Source organism: Mobula birostris, chromosome 13 (genome assembly GCF_030028105.1).
Source record: "Mobula birostris isolate sMobBir1 chromosome 13, sMobBir1.hap1, whole genome shotgun sequence".
Lineage (NCBI taxonomy): Eukaryota > Metazoa > Chordata > Chondrichthyes > Myliobatiformes > Myliobatidae > Mobula > Mobula birostris.
Window position 1 is genome coordinate 8875437 of NC_092382.1, and position 19873 is coordinate 8895309.

At 44.3% G+C, this 19873-nt stretch overlaps 1 protein-coding gene across 1 annotated transcript in view; it reads left to right on the forward strand.

Moving 5' to 3' along the window:
• Window positions 1-1058: 1058 nt before the first annotated feature.
• The window catches only part of LOC140208355 (uncharacterized), a 94442-nt gene continuing 75627 nt past the window's right edge, over window positions 1059-19873 (forward strand). Inside the window, exons 1-2 of the mRNA XM_072276959.1 lie at window positions 1059-1073; window positions 6280-7890. Coding sequence (XP_072133060.1) covers window positions 6605-7890 — 1286 coding nt within the window. The 5' untranslated portion in view covers window positions 1059-1073; window positions 6280-6604. The remainder of the gene's footprint in view (window positions 1074-6279; window positions 7891-19873) is intronic.

Here is a 19873-nt window from a genome sequence, read left to right on the forward strand (position 1 = left end):
AACTTTTTACTGTGCTCATGGACTTTTCTTCATCAAGTTATGGTATTGTTGCACTGTTGTAACTATATGTTACAATTATGTGATTTTGTTAGATTTTTCAGTCTTGTGTTTTGTGATGTCAGACCGGAGGAAATATTGTATCATTTCTTAATGCATGCATTACTAAATGGCAATAAAAGAGGACTGCGTGTCTTCATAATCTAAATCTAAAGCGCTAGGAACAAGCCTGTGGCTATTCACACGACCAATGTCTCTCATCATCCTACACATCTGCATGAATTTCCTGCATGATTTTCTCCAGGCTGAATAAAACGATGTGTATTTGAAGTTCTTCAGTGCTGTGAAATAATTTAGCTAAACTCCTTCTTCGCTGCTCTTTTCAACGTTTTCGGTCATTTTCACTAATGTCAAAGGACTCCAGACAGAGATGTGGTCTAGAGTTTATGAGGAGAAGGAGGAATCTGACCAGCAGGATGTGTCTACAAATGAAAGATCAGAAACATTTGGAAACTGATTGACTGAAAAAAAGTGGTTAATTTCTGCAAAATACTGGAGGAAATCAACAGATCAGGCTGCAAATGTGGAGAGGAATAAATAAACAACATTTATGCTGAGCCCCTTTAGCATGTCTAGACTGTGTACTCCTCTGCTTAGTTGCTGTCTGAACTGCAGAGTTCCTCCAGCATTTTGTATGTCTGTGTCTCTGTACTGTATTTCCAGCAACTGCAGAATCTCTTGTGTTTTATATCTACACTTGTAAGAGGATTGTACTTTGGCATTAGATACACGTTGATATTGAGTATATTGTTTATGGGAACCGCTTTCTGCGTTAAAACAGCTGCTGAATTTTCTATGCACACAAAAAAAACTGAGCTACGGACATGGAACTGGTGCTTCCAGAAACTTTTAATGGCACCGTGATTACCCATAAATCCTTGCGTTACAAATTTCGCCGTTGCCTAAGCACCGATCAAATGCGCAGGCGTCAACTTTGTGAAGTTTCCGAATATCACGCATGCGCGTAGTACACAGGGCCTTAGAAGAGCGGCGGGAGTAAGAGCGAGTCTCCGGGGGTAAGAGAGAAGGGAGAGAGGGGGCAGGGGAGCGGGGAGAAGGGGGAAGGGGGAAGGGGGGTTGGGGATGTTCAAAACCGACTTTGGGACTATTACTGTGACTCCGGACACCGTGAGCCGCAATCCCGGGACAGTCCTGCTCTCTTCCCTCTCTCTCAGCCCCACCATCCGTACACGGGCCCCGGGGAGCTTCCGGCTGATGAGGGAATGGGAACCGATGGGTCTCTCAGACAGAGCTGAGCTCCAGCTGTCTAAATGCAAGGATCGGGAACTCGGAGAAAGGGAACAAAATCTTTTCCATCAGCTGTTGTGAAAATCACCTTTGATCTGCCTCCAATCACAACCAAGAGAAAATCTGCAGAGAGGGCACAGTTTTAAGGTGCTTGGAAGTAGGTACGAAGGAGATGTCAGGGGTGTTGTCTTCTTTATACGTACCGTGGGTTACTGATAACAAACCATATTCTGGCAAAATTGAACTTTTATTTAACAGCAACAAAACCACGTTTTACACTGCCCTGCTTCTCGATCATTCTTCATTTCTGCTTATGCTCAGAACTCTGTCCAGTCACGTCCTGACACGTGATATCACCTCAAGGGGTGAGTTTTTTTTTACACAGAGTGGTGAGTGCGTGGAATGGGCTGCCAGCGACTGTGATGAAGCCGGATACAATAGGGTCTTTTAAGAGGCTCCTGGATAGGTACATGGCGCCTAGAAAAATAGAGGGCTACGGGGAACTCTAGGAAATTTCTAAAGTAAGTACTGTTCGGCACAGCATTGTGGGCCGAAGGGCCTGTATTGTGCTGAATTGTATTGTGTTGTATAAATGGGGAAGTCACTTACCCATGACCTCTGGTTGTCGTCCCACCCAACATCAGTGTACACTTCCAACAAATCCTCAAAGCAATGTATAATTTCCTTGTTTATGTTTAGAGCCTATATTATTTGTGTAAAATGATGAGGGGCATTGTTTGTGTGGATAGCCAGAGGCTTTTCCCAGGGCTGAAATGGCTAACAAGAGGGGCGTAGCTTTAATCTGCTTGGAACTAGGTACCGAGGGGATGTCAGGGGTAAGTTTTTTTACACAGAGAGTGATGGGTGTGTGGAATGCACTGCCAGCAGTGGCGGTAAAGGCAGATACAATAGGGTCTTTTAACAGCCTCCTAGATAGGTACATGGAGCTCAGTAAAATAGAGGTCCATGTGTTAGGGAAATTCCAGGCAGTTTCTAGAGTAAGTTACATGGTTGGCACAACATTGTGGGCTGAATGGCCTGGAATATGTGTAGATTTCTATGTTATATGTTGAAAAGCGAAATAACTTTGGCTATCCTACAATCCTCTCATAACTCCCCCGTCACTAAAGATGATATAATTATCTCCGCAAGGGCCCGGACAATTTCTGCACTTGCCTCCCGTAGGGTCCGAGGGAGCACCTTGTCATGCCCTGGAGATTTATCCACCCTAGTCTGCCTCAGGATAGCAAACATCTCCTCTTCTTCAATCTGTACAGGGTCCACGGTTTTAGTGTCACTTTTCCACACTCTCATTGACACTCTGTCCATCTCCTGAGTAAATAGAGATGAAAAAAATATTTAAGATCTCCCCCATCTGCTTTGGTTCCACACATGGATTGCCATTCAACTTTGTGCCTTGCAGTCCTTTTGTTCTTAAGCTATCTCCAGAATCCCTGAGGATTGTCCTTTATCTCTTCTGTGAGGGGAATCTCATGCTTTCCGTTAGCCATCCTGATTTATTTCTTACATGTTCTCTTGCATTTCTTATACTCCATAAGAACCTGCCTGCCTATCCCTGTTGTGCAACTCCATTTTGTGCTTCACCAGGGTCTCAATATCTCTTGAAAACCAAGGTTCCCTGCAGTTTCTATCTTTACCTTTTATTCTGACAAGCACATACCCACTTTGTACTTTCAAAATGTTTGGTTTGAAGGCCTCAATTCACCAAGCACCTTTGCCATAAAGCAGCCCATCCCAGTCCACAGCTGCCAGATCCTAGTGTCACAATTCCAGTGTTGTTCTGTACCCTGAACACATCCGCCTTTCCTATGCTGCTCCTTGTATTGAAATATACAGGGCTCAGCATATTCACTGCACCATGCTCAATGTTTTTAATTCCTGACTTTGTCTGAGGTCTGAACAACAACTATCTCCACAAACTCTCCACTCTCTGTTCTGTTGTTCAGGCTCCCATTCCCCCTGCAACTTTAGTTTAACCCGCCCCCACCACCACCCCACACCATGCAGCTCCATCACCCCTTTGGCTTTCATCTCCGAGATCAATAAAAAGGAGGTGCATTCCAGGTACAGGCAGGTAGGAGCAAATGGGGTACTTGTGAGATACAGGAAATTCAAGTGAACACTTATGAAAGAAATAAAAGAAAGCATAAGGTTGCCTCAGCAGACAAGGTGAAGGAGAATGCTCAGGGATTCTGCAAGTATGTTAAGAATGAAAAGATTGCAAGGGAAAAAAATTAATCCTCTGCAAGATCAGAACAGTAATCCGTATGAGGAGACAAAATAGATGTGGGAGATTTTTTTCTGCATCTGTATTTACACAGGAGATGGACGCAGAGTCTATAGAAGTGAGGCAAAGCACCATCAACTTCATGGACCCTGTACAGATTACAGAGGTGGAGGTGTTTGCTGTCTTAAGGCAAATTAGCGTGGATCAATCCCCAGGGCCTGACAAGTTGTTCCCTGGGACTCTGCGGCAGACAAGTGCAGAAATTGTCGGGGCCCAAGCACAGATAGTTAAGTAACCCTTAGTGACAGGTGAAGTACTGGAGGATTGGAGGACAGACAATGTTGTTCCGCTGTTCAAGAAAGGCTCTAAAGTAAACTAAGAGATTGTACATTGGTGAGCTTGACATCAGTTGTGGGAAAGGTATTGGAACGTGTGTGCAGGAACTAGATATATACTGTAAGTACTTGGATAGATGTGGACTGATTAAGGATAGGCAGCATGGCTTTGTGCATGGTAGGTCATGTCTAACAATCTTACAGAGCCTCTCGAGGAAATTATCAGGAAAGTGGATGTTGTCTACGTGGACTTTTGCAAAGCACTTGACAAAGTCTCATATGGGAGATTGGTCAAGAAGGTTTAGTCACTCAGAATTCAAGATGAGACAGTAATTTGGGTGAGTCACTGTATTTGGGAGAAGCCAGTGTGTGGTAGCAGACGGTTGCCTCTCTGACCGGAGGCCTGTGACTAGTGGTGTGCCACAGGGATTAGTGCTGTATCTGTTATTGTTTGCCATCTATATCAATAATCTGGATGATAGTGTGGTTAACTGGATCAGCAAATTTGTGGCTGACGCCAAGATTGGTCGTGTAGTGAACAGCGAGGAAGCGTATCAAGGTTTGCAGTGTGATCTGGACCAACTGGGAAAATGGTTTGAGAAATGGAAAATGTAATTTAATGCAGACAAGTGTGAGGTGTTGTACTTTGGTATGATCTACCAAGGGAGGTCCTTCACCGTGACTGGTCGGGCACAGTGGAGTGTTGTAGAAGAAAGGGACCTGGAAGTACAAGTCCTTAATTCACTGAAAGTGGTGTCACAGTTAGATAGGGACGGAAAGCAAGATTTCAGCCCTTTGGCCTTCATGAACCAAAGTACTGAAAATGATAGATATTTTATACTTCATACTTTATTGTTGCCAAACAATTTGTACGAGAACGTACAATCATCACAGCGATATTTGATTCTGCACTTCACACTCCCTGGATTACAAATATTAAATATTAAAATATTAAAAGTAGTTAAAATTAGTCAATATTAAAAATTTAAATTATAAATCATAAATAGAAAATAGAAAAATGGGAAGTAAGGTAGTGGAAAAAAACCGAGAGGCAGGTCCGGATATTTGGAGGGTACGGCCCTGATCCGGGTCAGGATCCGTTCAGCAGTCTTATCACAGTTGGAAAGAAGCTGTTCCCAAATCTGGCCGTACCAGTCTTCAAGTTCCTGAACCTTCTCCCGGAGGGAAGAGGGACGAAAAGTGTGTTTGCTGGGTGGGTCGTGTCCTTGATTATCCTGGCAGCACTGCTCCGACAGCGTGCGGTGTAATGTAAGTCCACGGACGGAAGATTGGTTTGTGTGATGTGCTGCGCCGTGTTCACGATCTTCTGCAGCTTCTTTCGGTCTTATGGATGTTATGTTGACTTGTAGAAGATATTGGTGAGGCCTAATTTGGAGTCTTGTTTGCAGTTGTGGTCACCTACCTACAGGAAAGATGTAAAAGAGGTTGAAAGAGTTCTGCAAAAATTCACAAGGATGTTGCCAGGTCTGGAGGACTTGGGTTATAAGGAATGATTGAACAGATCAGGACTTTATTCCTTGGAATGTGGAAGATTGAGCAAAGATTTAATTGTGATAGACGGGCATAGATGGGGTAAATGCAAGCTGGCTTTCTCCACTGAGATGGTGTGGGACTACAACCAGAGGCCATGGGTTAAGGGTGAAAAGTGAAACGTTAAGGGGAACATGAGGGGTAACTTCTTCACACAGATGGTCATCTGGGTGTGGAATGAGCAGCCAGAACAAGTGGTGCATGCGAGCTCAATTTCAACATTTAAGAGGTTTCTATAGGTACCTGGATGGTAGGGGTATGGGAGTGGGTGGTTTAAATAGTTCAGCACAAACCAGATGGCCCAAAGGGCCTGTTTCTGTGTTGTAATTTTCTGTGACTGTGACAAGAACCTGAAATAATACAAAAATTCACTTTAAGTCCTTTTAACAGCTGTGCAGACCAACCATTCATCTCAGCAGGAATTTTTTTATATGGCGTTAAAACTGTGGCACTTCAAGTTAATAATACATAAAAGAAAATCCTCGCTACACGTCAAGAAAGACTATTTGCGTGAGACTGTTTCAGCTACTGTGGGGCCAGGCACCCATGCTGCTCAGCAGGAACAGGGAATAATACCAATGGAGAGAGTCAAACTGAGCCAGGTCACAGATTGGAGATGGCAGAAATGCCCCATTCTTATAGAGACAGGAAGAGCATCAGAGAATTTGATGGTCATTCCAGATACCAGCACTGTGCCCAGTTAGAAGATGATTTCTCTCTCCAACTTGGGTTGAACCTCACTGTAATAGTGTGATGCGAGAATACACTTTGACAACTCAAGTGATCTGATCTGAAATATTGTCCGACACCCGTTGATTCATTTTGTAAATCTTTTTACAGGTTAAAAATGACAAGGAATCTGTCTACGGGAATCTCGAACACAACACACCAGTTTTGCTGTATCTGTCCAGATATTTGAGAAGTGGAGCAAGGGATTCACTCGATCATCCTTCCTGCTCAGACTGTGGGGAGGGATTCACTCAGTCATTTCAACTGAAGATATATCAGCAAGTTCACACTGGACAAGGTCATTCATTTGTTCTGTGGGTGAGAAGGCAATTCAGTTGGTCATCCCACCTGTAGACACACCAGTCAGTTCACCCTGGGCAGAAATTTGGTCATCTGCTGAATTTGTGGGGAAGGATTCACTCGGTCATCTGACCTAATGGCTCACCAGCGAGATCACACCGGGGAGCGGCCGTTCACCTGCTCAGACTGTGGGAAGGGATTCATTAACTCATCTGACCTACTGAGACACCAGTCAGTTCACACTGGGGAGCGGCTGTTCACCTGCTTGGACTGTGGGAAGAGATTCACTTGCTCATCCCACCTGAAGGTTCATCAGCGAGTTCACACTGGGGAGAGGCCGTTCACCTGCTCAGTCTGTGGGAAGGGATTCACTTGCTCATCCCTACTGAAGGTGCATCAGCGAGTTCACACTGGGGAGAGGCCGTTCACCTGCTCAGTCTGTGGGAAGGGATTCACTTCGTCATGTGTTCTACACAGACACCAGCGAGTTCACATTGGGGAGAGGCCGTTCACCTGCTCAGTGTGTGGGAAGGGATTCTTTCGATCATTCGATCTACAAGCACACTGGTCTTTTCACACTGGGGAGAGGCCGTTCATCTGCTCCGACTGCGGGAAGGCATTCACTTGCTCATCCCACCTGAAGGTTCATCAGCGAGTTCACACTGGGGAGAGGCCGTTCACCTGCTCAGACTGTGGGAAGGGATTCACTTCGTCATCCCAACTGAAGGTACATCAGCGAGTTCACACTGGGGAGAGGCCGTTCACCTGCTCAGACTGTGGGGAGGGATTCACTGTGTCATCTCAACTGAAGGTACATCAGCGAGTTCACACTGGGGAGAGGCCATTCACCTGCTCAGACTGTGGGAAGGGATTCACTTCGTCACTTGTCCTACAGAGACATCAGCGAGTTCACACTGGGGAGAGGCCGTTCACCTGCTCAGACTGCGGGAAGAGATTCCGTTGCTCATCTCAACTGAAGGTACATCAGCGAGTTCACACTGGAGAGAGGCCATTCACCTGCTCAGACTGTGGGAAGGGATTCACTTCGTCATGTGTCCTACTCAGACACCAGCGAGTTCACACTGGGGAGAGGCCGTTCACCTGCTCAGTGTGTGGGAAGGGATTCATTCGATCATCTCACCTGCAATCACACTGCTCTATTCACACTGGGGACAGGCCGTTCACCTGCTCTGACTGCGGGAAGGCATTCACTTGCTCATCCCACCTGAAGGTTCATCAGCGAGTTCACACTGGAGAGTGGCCCTTCTCCTGCTCAGACTGTGGGAAGGGATTCACTTGGTCATCCCAAGTGAAGGTACATCAGCGGGTTCACACTGGGGAGAGGCCGTTCACCTGCTCAGTGTGTGGGAAGGGATTCACTCGGTCATCGAACCTACAGAAACACCAGCGAGCTCACACTGGGTAGAGACTGATCACCTGCTCAGACTTCGGTAAGAGATTCTCTCAACCATCTCCACTGAATGTGCATCATTGAGTTCACACTGGGTAGAGGCCGATCACATGCTCAAACTTCGGTAAGAGATTCTCTCAGCCATCTCTGCCGAATGTGCATCATTGAGTTCACACCAGGGAGAGGTCGTTCACCTGCTGTGAATGTGGGAAGCGATTCACTCAGTATTCTAACCTTATGTAATTCTCACTTTGGCTAGCAGCTTAATATAGGGGGTGATAGCCCCCCAGCCCGGCCAAACTTAAGAAATCTTGTTTGGGTGGAAGCTGCTTGATGTGTCCCCTGTTACATATCAGTACCCCGAAATAATAAATGGTACATAATATGCGATTAAACGATTAGGCTTTATAGTTCTTTCTTTGACTATAGGGCTAGTAAAGAAAAAATAAAGAAGAAAAAGGGCCCACTCTCTCCATTCATGTCTTCTCATCTCTCCCCGGTAAAACACCGCAAAAATTCCTCTTCCTGACGAACAAAAAAGAACATTTCTGTCATTAGATAGCCCTGCATTCAAAAACCCTGTTGTCTCTAGTCGTAACCTAAACATTGCTGTTACAGAGAGAACATTACCTCAGCAGTGAAACATTGCACAGAGGCCGTTACATTAGCTGTGAAACCTTACAGCATGTTATTTGTGACACACTGCCGGGTTCACACTGGGGAGAAAGTTTCAATAAGCTGCATGCTCGATATTTGTCCGTCACCGTTGCTGAATGCAATTTCGAGAGTGACTGTCAGTGCTGAACTCTGCAATTATTACTGCTGCTCACCACACCCAGTTCTGCACCCTGGTCACTGGGCATGGGAGGAGTTTCTTCTGCTGCACATTCACCTTTAATGGGACTGGAGTTTAACGTGGACTGGAGTGGAGAGCGGCCAGTAAAGGAGTGGAGCTTTGAGGCTTTGGCTCAAGAGATTTTGGCAGTTGGGTTGTGCAATCAAGTCAATCAAGATTTGAACAGCTCAGACCCAGCAGAAAGCAGCTGATTGGGCAATTGAAAATTGAGAAGCTCAACAAACAAGTGAAAAGAGGGGCAGCTCAAGCCAGTGAGTGAGTGGGCCAGTGAAGGAGTGGAGCTTTGAGGCTTTGGCTCGAGAAGTTTCGGCGAGCAAAGGCAGAGGACGAGCTTGCTCCCAGTAAGGTAAGGCTGGGTATGTTTCTTTAATTATTTTGATTAACTTAGGAGTTGGTAATGGAGGCAGTAGATAGGGCAATCCAGTGCTCCGATTGTAGAATGTGGGAAGTCAGGGACAGCACAATTGTCCCTGATGACTAAACCTCAGGGATCTGTACTGGGTCCAATGTTGTTTGTCATATATATTAATTATCTGGATGATGGGGTGGTAAATTGGATTAGTAAGTATGCAGATGATACTAAGATAGGTGGAGTTGTGGATCATGAAGGAGGTTTTCAAAGCTTGCAGAGAGATTTAGACCACTTAGAAGAGTGGGCTGAAAGATGGCAGAAGGAGCTTAATGCTGATAAATGTGAGGTGCTGCATTTTGGTAGGAGTAACCAAAATAGGGCATACATGGTAAATGGTAGGGCACTGAAGAATGCAGTAGAACAGAGGGATCTAGGAGTAATGGTGCATAGTTCCCTGAAGGTGGAGTCTCGTTTGGATAGGGTGGTGAAGAAAGCTTTTGGTATGCTGGCCTTTATAAATCAGAGCATTGAGTATAGGAGTTGGGATGTAATGTTGAAATTGTACAAGGCATTGGTAAGGCCAAATTTGGAGTATTGTATACAGTTCTGGTAACCAAATTATAGGAAATATGTCAATAAAATTGAGAGAGTACGGAGGAGATTTACTAAAATGTTGCCTGGGTTTCATCTCCTAAGTTACAGCAAAAGGTTGAACAAATTAGGTCTTTATTCTTTGGAGCGTAGGAATATTGGGAGTTAGGAAAAAAGTGAAAAAGCAGGATCTCAGGGATGGTAATCTCAGGATTGCTGCCTGTGCCACAAGACAGAGAGGGTAGGAACTGGAAGTCATGGCAGTTGAAAGTGTGGCTGAAGAGTTGGTGCAGGGGCAGGGGTTCAGATTTCTGGAGCATTGGGATCTCTTCTGGGGAAGGTTTGACCTGTACAACAAGGACGGGCTGCACCTGAACTGGAAAGGGACCAATATCCTGGTGGGCAGGTTTGTTGGAGCTGTTGGGGAGGGTTTAAACTAGTTTGTCAGGGGGGTGGGAATCAGAATGTGAGTGCAGAGATTAGGGTAGAAGGACAAGGGCACGATGCTGTGTGTTCTGAGTTGCTGAGGAAGAACAGGCAGGGGACAAAACATACATGTAGCCAGTTCGAGGGGTTGAAGTGTGTCTATTTCAATGCCAGGAGTATTAGGAATAAAGGGGATGAACTTAGAGAATGGATCAGTACGTGGAACTACGATGTTGTGGCCATTACTGAAACTTGGCTGGAGGAAGGGCAGGATTGGCTGATGCAGGTACCGGGGTTTAGGTGTTTTACAAGGATTAGGATGGGAGGTAGGAAAAGGGGGGGAGTAGCATTACTGATCAGGGATAGTATCATGGCTGTAGAAAGGGAGGTCGCTGCAGAGGGGGTGTCCACTGAGTCGGTGTGGGTGGAAGTCAGAAATAGGAAGGGATCAATCACTGTGCTGGGAGTAATCTAGAGGCCCCCAAATAGCCCTCGGGACACCGAGGAGCAGATAAGCAGGCAGATTTTTGAATGGTGCAGGAAATACAGGGTTGTAGTTATGGGTGATTTCAACTTCCCTCATATTGACTGGCACCTCCTGACTGCAAGGGGGATAGAGGGGGCTGAATTTGTCAAGTGTGTTCAGGAAGGATTCCTGACACAGTATGTGACCGGCCGATGAGAGGAGAGGCCATACTGGATCTAGTTCTGGGTAATGAACCTGGTCAGGTGGCAGACCTCTTGATGGGGAAGCATTTTGGTGAGAGTGACCACAACTCCCTTAGCTTCAGCATAGCTATGAAAAGGATAAAAACAGACAAAATGGGAAAGTGCTTAACTGAGGAAGGGCTAACTATGAATGGATGAGGCAGGAACTAGCGAGAGTAAATTGGAAACAGGTGTTCAAAGGTGAAAGCACAGAAGTAATGTGGAGGAAGTTTAGGGACTACTTGTGCAGGGTTCAGGATGGGTTTGTATCACTGAGCCAAGGAAAAAATGGTAGGAAAAGGGAACCGTGGCTGACGAAACACCTGAGGCAACTCATCAAGAGGAAGAAGGAAGCATATGTTAGATATAAGAAGCAGTCAGAGCCCTGTTGGTCGCTTTTTGATTGCTCCTACCCTGTTTACTTAATTGTCTCCTTTTTTTTTTGAAACCTTATTATAATACTTCAATACTGCTTTACTATGGCTGGGAAAAGAACCAAAGCATTTGCAAAAGAAAGAGAAACAGAAGATGAATCCCCAGTCACTTTGGATTCAATCAGTGACTTGCTTAAACAGCAAAAATCGGAATTCTCTGACGAGTTTGAACGGCTCAACGACAAATTGGATACAATTCAGCGAACTTTATTTGAGTATGAGAACCGAATTCAGGAGAATACTGCGAAGCTAATGACACTTGAAGAGGACATTGAAGATACAATTAAACTCTCCATAGAGTGATCTTTATCCAATGATAAAATGCTGAAAAGGATCATCAGTCTCGAAAATAGAAACAGGGGAAGTAACATGCGAATCCTGGGTCTTGAAGAACCAATTGAAGGTGCTGACCCTATTTTTTGCAAACTTTCTGAATCAGCTTTTCCCTGCTTTATTCACTTCCGAGCTGACTTAGAAGCCATTGTCCTTGGCGGCGAAACCCAGCTCGGTCGGACTAGCCTTTCATGAATTTCAAATTAAGGACCTTTTAATTTGCCATACCCAGAGAGAAGGAATGATCGATTTCCAAAATTACAAGGTTAGATTTGTGAAGACTATTCGCCTGAAGTTTTGGCTGATTGCATGAAATATAAACAAGTTATGTTGGAATCTTATAATAAAGGATATAAACCATCCTTTCAGTTCCCCGCACGTCTGAGTATTGTTTTGAAGAACGGATTGCGAAAAAGAATAAGTTCAGTTGAAGATGCAAAAGAGTTTCTAAAGGATGAAGTCTAACACTTATATTTCTTATTTGATCAAATTTTTTCTTCTGTTAATATGAATTTGAAATAAGGTTTTATTAAACTCATGTTTTGGCTGTTCATATATTGTCTTTTGTTATATATTTTTTTGATACTACTTTATTTTATCCTGTTTTGAGGCTTTATTTTAATATAGCTTTCTTTGAATTTGTTTGAAGTGATCCTTTCATATTTTTGAATACCGAGTTATTTTACTTTTTATGTTGTGTCTTGGTAGGGACATAATGACCTTGCAGGACTGGAGTTTTTTTTCTGTCAACGGGATTTTTGGGGGCCGGTACTTAGTTCTCAGCTCACTGACTGTCTATTGGTCAGCTTTCTCGCTTTGGGTAGGGGAGGCGGTAGGGCCTATTTCTCTCTGGGAGCTGTGTTGGGTTGAATATATGATTGTTCGTTTGAATACCTTACTTTACCGTTTGCTTTCTAGTTTTAATAACTTATGGCCAGATCTTTTAATTACTTGTTGATTGGTATTTAAAATGGTTCAAAATATTAACCTGTTTAGTTTGAATGTGAAAGAGCTGAATCACCCCACCAAAAGGAACAAAGTGTTTGCTTATATTAAAAAAAATAAAAGCACCCATTATTTTTTTTTTTACAAGAAACACACATACACAGCTGTGATGCCTTACGTTTTTTTTTACTGGGTGGAAGGGTATGCAACTCCACTCCTCGTTTAAGGGAAAATCACGTGGAGTTTCGATTTTTGTAGATAATACAGTTTCCTTTATTCAGCATAAAGTTGTTTCGGACCCTAATGGTCGATTTGTTATTGTATCAGGGAGTTCAGACAGTAAGTTGATTGTTTTTGCTCATGTTTATGCCCCAGCGTAGATGATCCAGGATTTCTGAACGTCTATTTTCATTTTTGCCAGATTTGTGTACTTACGCCCTTGTGATGGGATGAGATTGTAACAGCTGGTTAGATCCAGTATTAGATCGCTCATCTATTAAACCAGCCACACTTAGTATATCAGCTTTGTTTATCCAATCTTTTCTAACTAAATGTGGTATAGTTGATGCTTGGCGGTTTCTGCATCTGACGGACAGGGAGTATTCTTTTTTCTCTCATGTCTATCATTCTTATACTGGGATTGACTTTGTTTTTATTGATAGTCAAATGATTCCATTAATTCGATCAATTGAATATAAAGAGATTGCTATCTCTGACCACTCTCCTGTAATTCTATCTTTAAATCTTCCTGATACTATCCCCATGTGTAGATTTTGGTGATTTAATTTAACTCTGTTATCCGATGAGGATTTTTAAAAAAATTATGGAGAATCAAACTACCCTTTATTTTTGAAGAAAATACATTGGAAGAAGCGTCTAGCCTTATTATATGGGATACTTTTAAAGCATACATCCGGGATCAATTATCTCTTATACTGCAAACATCATTAGAAAAGCTAACAAAGAAAGAAATGAATTAGCCAATCAGTTAAAGCAACTGGACCATAAATATGCTTCAGTACCTGATCCTGAAACATATAAGAGACGTATTGAAACTAAAACTAAATATGATCTTCTTATAACATATCCAATTGAAAGCCAACTTTTAAAAGATACAAGACAACTTTACATTCATGGAGATAAAACTGGTAAGCTACTGGCTAATCAATTGAAGCCATTTTCAGCCAAGCAGCAAATTAAAGAAATACATAAAATTAATGGGGACATGACAACTGACCACCTTGTAATTAATGACACTTTTAGAGAATTTTATTCTAAATTGTATAGTTCTGACTCTGTTAATGATAATATTGCAATGAATAATTTTTAGATCAATTAAATATTCCTAATCTTTCGTTAGATGATCGTAGGCAATTGGATCAACCTATTTCCCAGGATGAAATTGCTCAGGCTATTTGAGAATTGCATTCTGGGAAATCCCCAGGCCCCGGTGGATTCTCTGGAGAATTTTATTAGGCTTTTTCCTCCTTGCTTCTACCACATTTATGTTCTACCATTAGAGGAAGGAAGACTACCGCAGTCTTTTTACGGAGCTTCCATTTCGCTCATTCTCAAAAAGAATATGAATCCTACTAAATGTTCTTCATATAGACCTATCACTTTACTCAATTTTGATACTAAAATTTTATCTATAGTGTTGGCTCACAGACTTGAAGATATATCTTGTGCATGCACCGGTCGTGCATGCAGCCTGGTACAGCCAATCTGATCTATTCTTACTTTCTTCTTCTTACTTTTTAATTTATGTTATCTTTTGTATTTTTTTTCTCACGGTAACACGTCGAAGCTGCACGCTGTCTAACATGCTGGTAGAGAGAGTTTTCTTTGGGTTTTCTTTAGCACTGGAAATGGTTACATACCGATACGCGGGACAGAAGCAAGGTCGCATTGTATATTTCATGGACCAGCAAACACCGGCTGGCTTAGCGAACAGAGCGGCGGCCACCCCTGCTGAAATCCGGAGGAAAACACACAGAGGGGGATCACAAAGCCGAGGAAAGAGGACCGGGTCGAGACAACAGAGACTTTTGGAGAAGAGGAGTTCGGTGGGTAATACCGTTCCGGCTGACCGGAAGTGCACTGAGAGCAGTAAGCGTAAAGGAGTTGGGTGCTTACTGATCTGGCTAACAACGGATAGTGCAATCCGGGGTATATTATGATTGAGGAATGTGTTTGCAGACTGGATATCGAACTTTTTACTGTTGGACTTCGGCCACATTCCACCATGATACAACACTTGGCAGCACGGGAGGTCGTTCCTGCCCGTGGCCATTGAACATGCAGCTCCTCCCGTGGAGGGTCAGACACCCTGAGCCAATAGACTGGTCCTGGACTTATTTTCCATCTGGCACAGTTTGCATTTTGGTGTTTGATTGTTGTGGTTTTTTGTATTGCTATATTTACGCTCAATTCTTGGTTGGTGCAGCTGTAACGAAACCAAATTTCCCTCGGGATTAATAAAGTATATCTATCTATCTATATCTATATTGATAGGATGCAAAACTGGGCTGAGAAGAGGCAAATGGTGTTCAACCCAGATAAGTGTGAGCTGGTTCATTGTATTAGGTCAAAGATGATGGCAGAATATAGCATTAATGGTAAGACTTGGCAGTGCGGAGGATCAGAGTCAAGTCAAGGCACTGTATATTGTCATTTCCACCATAACTGTTGGTACCGTACACAGTAAAAATGAGACAATGTTTTTCAGGACCATGGTGCTACATGAACAATACAAAAATTACACTGAACTACGTAAAAAAACACAAAATTACACGAGACTCCAGACCTACTGAGGACTGCATAAGGTGCACAAAACAGTGCAGGCATTACAATAAATAATAAACAAGACAGTAGGTTGGTGTCAGTCCAGGGTCTGGGTGTTAGTGTGGGGAGCGGGATTTTACACCATATTCCCGGTACAGTCTCAACAAAACACAAATAATTGTCACTTTGCCGGACCATTGGCCCCGCTTGCAGGGCAACAGTCTGCCGGTGTTTGCCCCCCAATGTGGTGAATCGCCACCACCGTGGGCTCAGACATTTCCACAGATGAGCCCCTCCTGTCCCCACCGGGACAAACATCCTGTCCGCCCCCTCTCTCCCCGTCTTCATCCTCTCCCTCCCCGGGGAACCGGCATCAAACCGACGGGCCGAGCGGTCTCCTCCTACCTCTCAGCGACACATCAGACTCCGGCCGCAGGAGACGCTTCACAAACGCCCCAACTTCCCTCGGAGGGAAATGGAAATAAATCAGAAAGCGGACATTTACTTTGACGGTTGTCCCGCCGTGACGGAAAGTTCGGGAGACGGAGTCAGCGGGGGTAACGCCCTCTCGGCTGGTCCGCCTCCGCTATTGGTTGGAAGCAGTGATTGATATCGCTTCCCACCATTGGGAATACCGCAGCGCGTGACTCCTCTGTTCACAGCGGTGGGGGAGGGGCTGGTCACGTGATTAGGAGCCCAGCCGTTAAACCGACCAAGCTCGAGCTCACCAGCGCGCGGGGCACAAAAGGCCCCGGATGATCGGTTGAGGTGAGAAGGGGTCTCCGGGTTGGGGGTCTCACCGGGCGGCGTTTTCAACACCGACTTCGGGTAGTTGCTGTGACTCCGGACTCCGTGACCCGCAATCCCGGGACAGTCCTGCTCTCTTCCCTCTCTCTCAGCCCCACCATCCGTACACGGGCCCCGGGGAGCTTCCGGCTGATGAGGGAATGGGAACCGATGGGTCTCTCAGACAGAGCTGAGCTCCAGCTGTCTAAATGCAAGGATCGGGAACTCGGAGAAAGGGAACAAAATCTTTTACATCAGCTGTTGTGAAAATCACCTTTGTTCTGCCTCCAGTCACAAACAAGAGAAAATCTGCAGATGCTGGAAATCCGAGCAACACACACAAATTGCTGGAGGAACTCAGCATTAGTACTCTTTTCCATAGATGCTGCCTGGCCTGCTGAGTTCCCCCAGCATTTTGTGTCTGTTGCTTGTTCCACCCCCTCTTGTTCTGGACTTTTCTACCCGTGAGAACATGTTTTGTCCCACTCTCTCTGGGTACATAATGATATCAAACACCTTTGCCCTGGGCAACAAGTAGCTTTTACATCACAAATGTGCCAGACTCCAATGAGACAGACTACTGCCCTTCCCTTCATATTCATTGGCATTGCCATCACTGAGTTCACCACCGTCAGTCACCTGGGGGAGGGTTCAGGGGAAATATTTATGTACAATACAGAAACTGGTGTTACCTGTGTGCATTGTGGCGATGCAAAAGTTGCTGGAGAATTTGCAAGTGGGAAGAAGTGGAGTGATATTTGGAAATCTGACTTTTTCAAGCATTATTTAGCAAGAGAATCACATATGGACAGTGTGCAAAAGCTCTGGTGAGAAAATCCTTCATTACCCACTACAGGCCTACTATACAGGTTGTGTGAGAGTGCAGATGAACTTGATCAAACCCAGGGGACATCAAAGTTTTTATTGACAGTGATTTGCTAGCTTTAAAATGAATAGCTCAAAATGTAAAATTTAGTGCCCACATGTTGTTGTCACCGGGCAAAAAATTGCACAGCACAAGATTTTTCCGCACACTGGTCATTAGAAATTAGAGGGGAGACCTCCAGTGTCCCTGATGCCCTCACCTACAAGATCTGCATCCAGCTGCAGCTTGTAACCCTGCACTTTAAGGAGTTGGAACTTGAAAAGGATGAATTCCGGATCATCCAGGATTTGGGGTGGGTGATTGATATGACATGAAGTGAAGTGAGTTACACCCACAGTGCAGGACACAGGATGAGAGTCAGGAAGGGGAATGAGGGTAAACAGCCATCGCGGGAGACTCTTGTTGCCATCCCCCACAACAGCAGGTAGACCACTTTAGAAACTCTTGGTGGGTGTTACCTGACTGAGGAAATTCAGATGGATGATAAGGGATTTGTTAGTTGGGGAACAGAACTAGAAGGAGATAAATATCCTACTGGTAAGGCTTGCTAGTGCGTACCTGTGGGGTGGGTGGTTAAACTAAAGTTACAGGGAGGATTGGAGCCAGAATGATAGAACAGATAGTGGAGCGGTTGAATTGACTTTATTACTTTCATCCTTCATATACATGAGTAGAAATCTTTGCATTACGTCTTTGTCTAAGTGTGCAATTTATAGTAACTTATAATAATTAATATGTACAACAGGACATTCAATATAACATAGAAATGCAATTGTATCAGCATGAATTAATCAGTCTGATGGCCTGGTGGAAGATGATGTCCCGGAGCCTGTTGGTCCTTTCGCTGTGGTACTGTTTCCTGGATGGGAGCAGCAGGAACAGTTTGGGGTTGTGGTGAATTGGGTCCCCAATATCCTTTGGGCCCTTTTTACACACCTGTCTCTGTAAATGTCCTGAATAGTGGGAAGTTCACATCTACAAATGCGCTGGGCTGTCTGCACCACTCTCTACTTGTTGGTCCTGGCTTTTATGCTGCAGTACTGTTTCCCAGATGGTAGCAGCTGCAACGGTCTGTGGTTGGGGTGACTCAGCTCCCCAGTGATCCTACGGGTCCTTTTTACACAATAATGTTAATATCCTGGATAGGGGGGAAGTTCACATATACAGATGGGCTGGGCTGTCTGCACCACTCTCTGCAGAGTCCTGTGACTGAGGGAAGTATTGTTCCCATCTCAAGCAGTGATGCAGACTCTCAGGATGAGCTCAATTGTGCCCCTGTAGAAAGTTCTTGGGATTTGAGGAGCCATACCAAACTTCTTCAACAGTCTGAGGTGAAGGAGGCACTGTTGTGCCTTTCTCACCACACAGCCAGTATGAACAGACCAGGTGAGATCCTTGGTGATGTTTATGTCGAGGAATTCAAAGTTGTTCACCCTCTCAACCCCAGATCCATTGATGTCAATAAGGGTTAGCCTGTCTCCATTCCTCCTGTCGTCCACAACCAGCTCCTTTGTTTTTGTGACCATGAGGGAGAGGTTGTTTTCTTGACACCAGACAGATGTTGTTCAGATCTCAAAGAAAGTCAGTAATCAAAAGGTTGAGCATGGTGCAATTTACTCTCCTAAGCTGTCTATATCACAATGCAAGAAGCATTGGAGGAAAGCCAGATGAGCCCAGGACAGGGAATTATGATATTACTGGGAGTTGGTTGCCCCCAACAGTGAGGGATTTAGAGGAACAACTTTGTAGAGAGATCGCAGACTGTGCCAAGAAACAAGGGTTGAGATTGTAAGTGGTTTTAAATTTCCATATATTGACTAGGACCCCACACCATAAAAGGACAAGATGGAGTAGAGCTTGTCAAATGTGCCTTTAATCAGTACGTAGAATTTCCAGCATAGAAACGTAGAATAAGCGATTAAGGAAATGATCCAGAATTAGTGACAGAAATTAGTGTATGGGAACACTTTGTATCCAGTGATCATAATGCCATGAGATGTTTTCAGTCATCTTCTGTTGGTTTTTCAAAGTTTCCAAATATTTTTTGCTCTATTATTTGCCATCTCTTTGGCTTTTATGTTGGCTTTGGCTTTTCATTTCAGCCACGGTTGTGTCCTCCTGCCTTTAGAGTGCTTCACTGGGATGTATCTACCGTGCACTCAGCTCCCGAATTGCTGCCAGAAACTCCAGCCACTGCTGCTCCATTGTCACTCCTACCAGTTTCCCCTTCCAGTCAAGTCATAGAAACATGGAGAAGTTCAGTGTGGAAACAGGCCAGTTGCCCCATCTAGACAATACTAGAAACATTTAAGCCATCCAATGCAATGCCCTGCACCAGTACCATAGCCCTCTATACCCTCACCACCCAGGTACCTGTCAATCTTCTCTTAATGGTGAAATCAACCTCACATGCAGCACTTGTGCTGACATCTCATTCCACACTCTCAGAATTAATTCAGTGAAAAGGATTTCCACATGTTCCTGTTAAATTTTTGTTAAATGGGGAAGTCACTTACCCATGACTTCTGGTTGTCATCCCACCCAACCTCAGTGGAAAAAGCCTGTTTGCATTTACCCTATCTGTACCCTCATAATGTTGCCTACTTCCAACAAATCCTCAAAGCAGTATATAATTTCCTTGTTTATGCCTTTTTTAGGTGCATAAGATGAAGAGGGGCACTGATTATTGTGTGGATAGCCAGAGGTTTTTTTTCCTCCCAGAGATGAAATGGCTAACACGAGGATCATAGTTTTAAGGTGCTTGGAAATAGCTACCACTCTCTGAGTAAAGAAGTTCCCCCTTGTGTTACCCCTGAATTTTTGCTCTTTAACTCTCAACTCTTGTTTGAATCTCCCCCATTCTCAGTGGAAAAAGCCTATCCACGTCAACTCT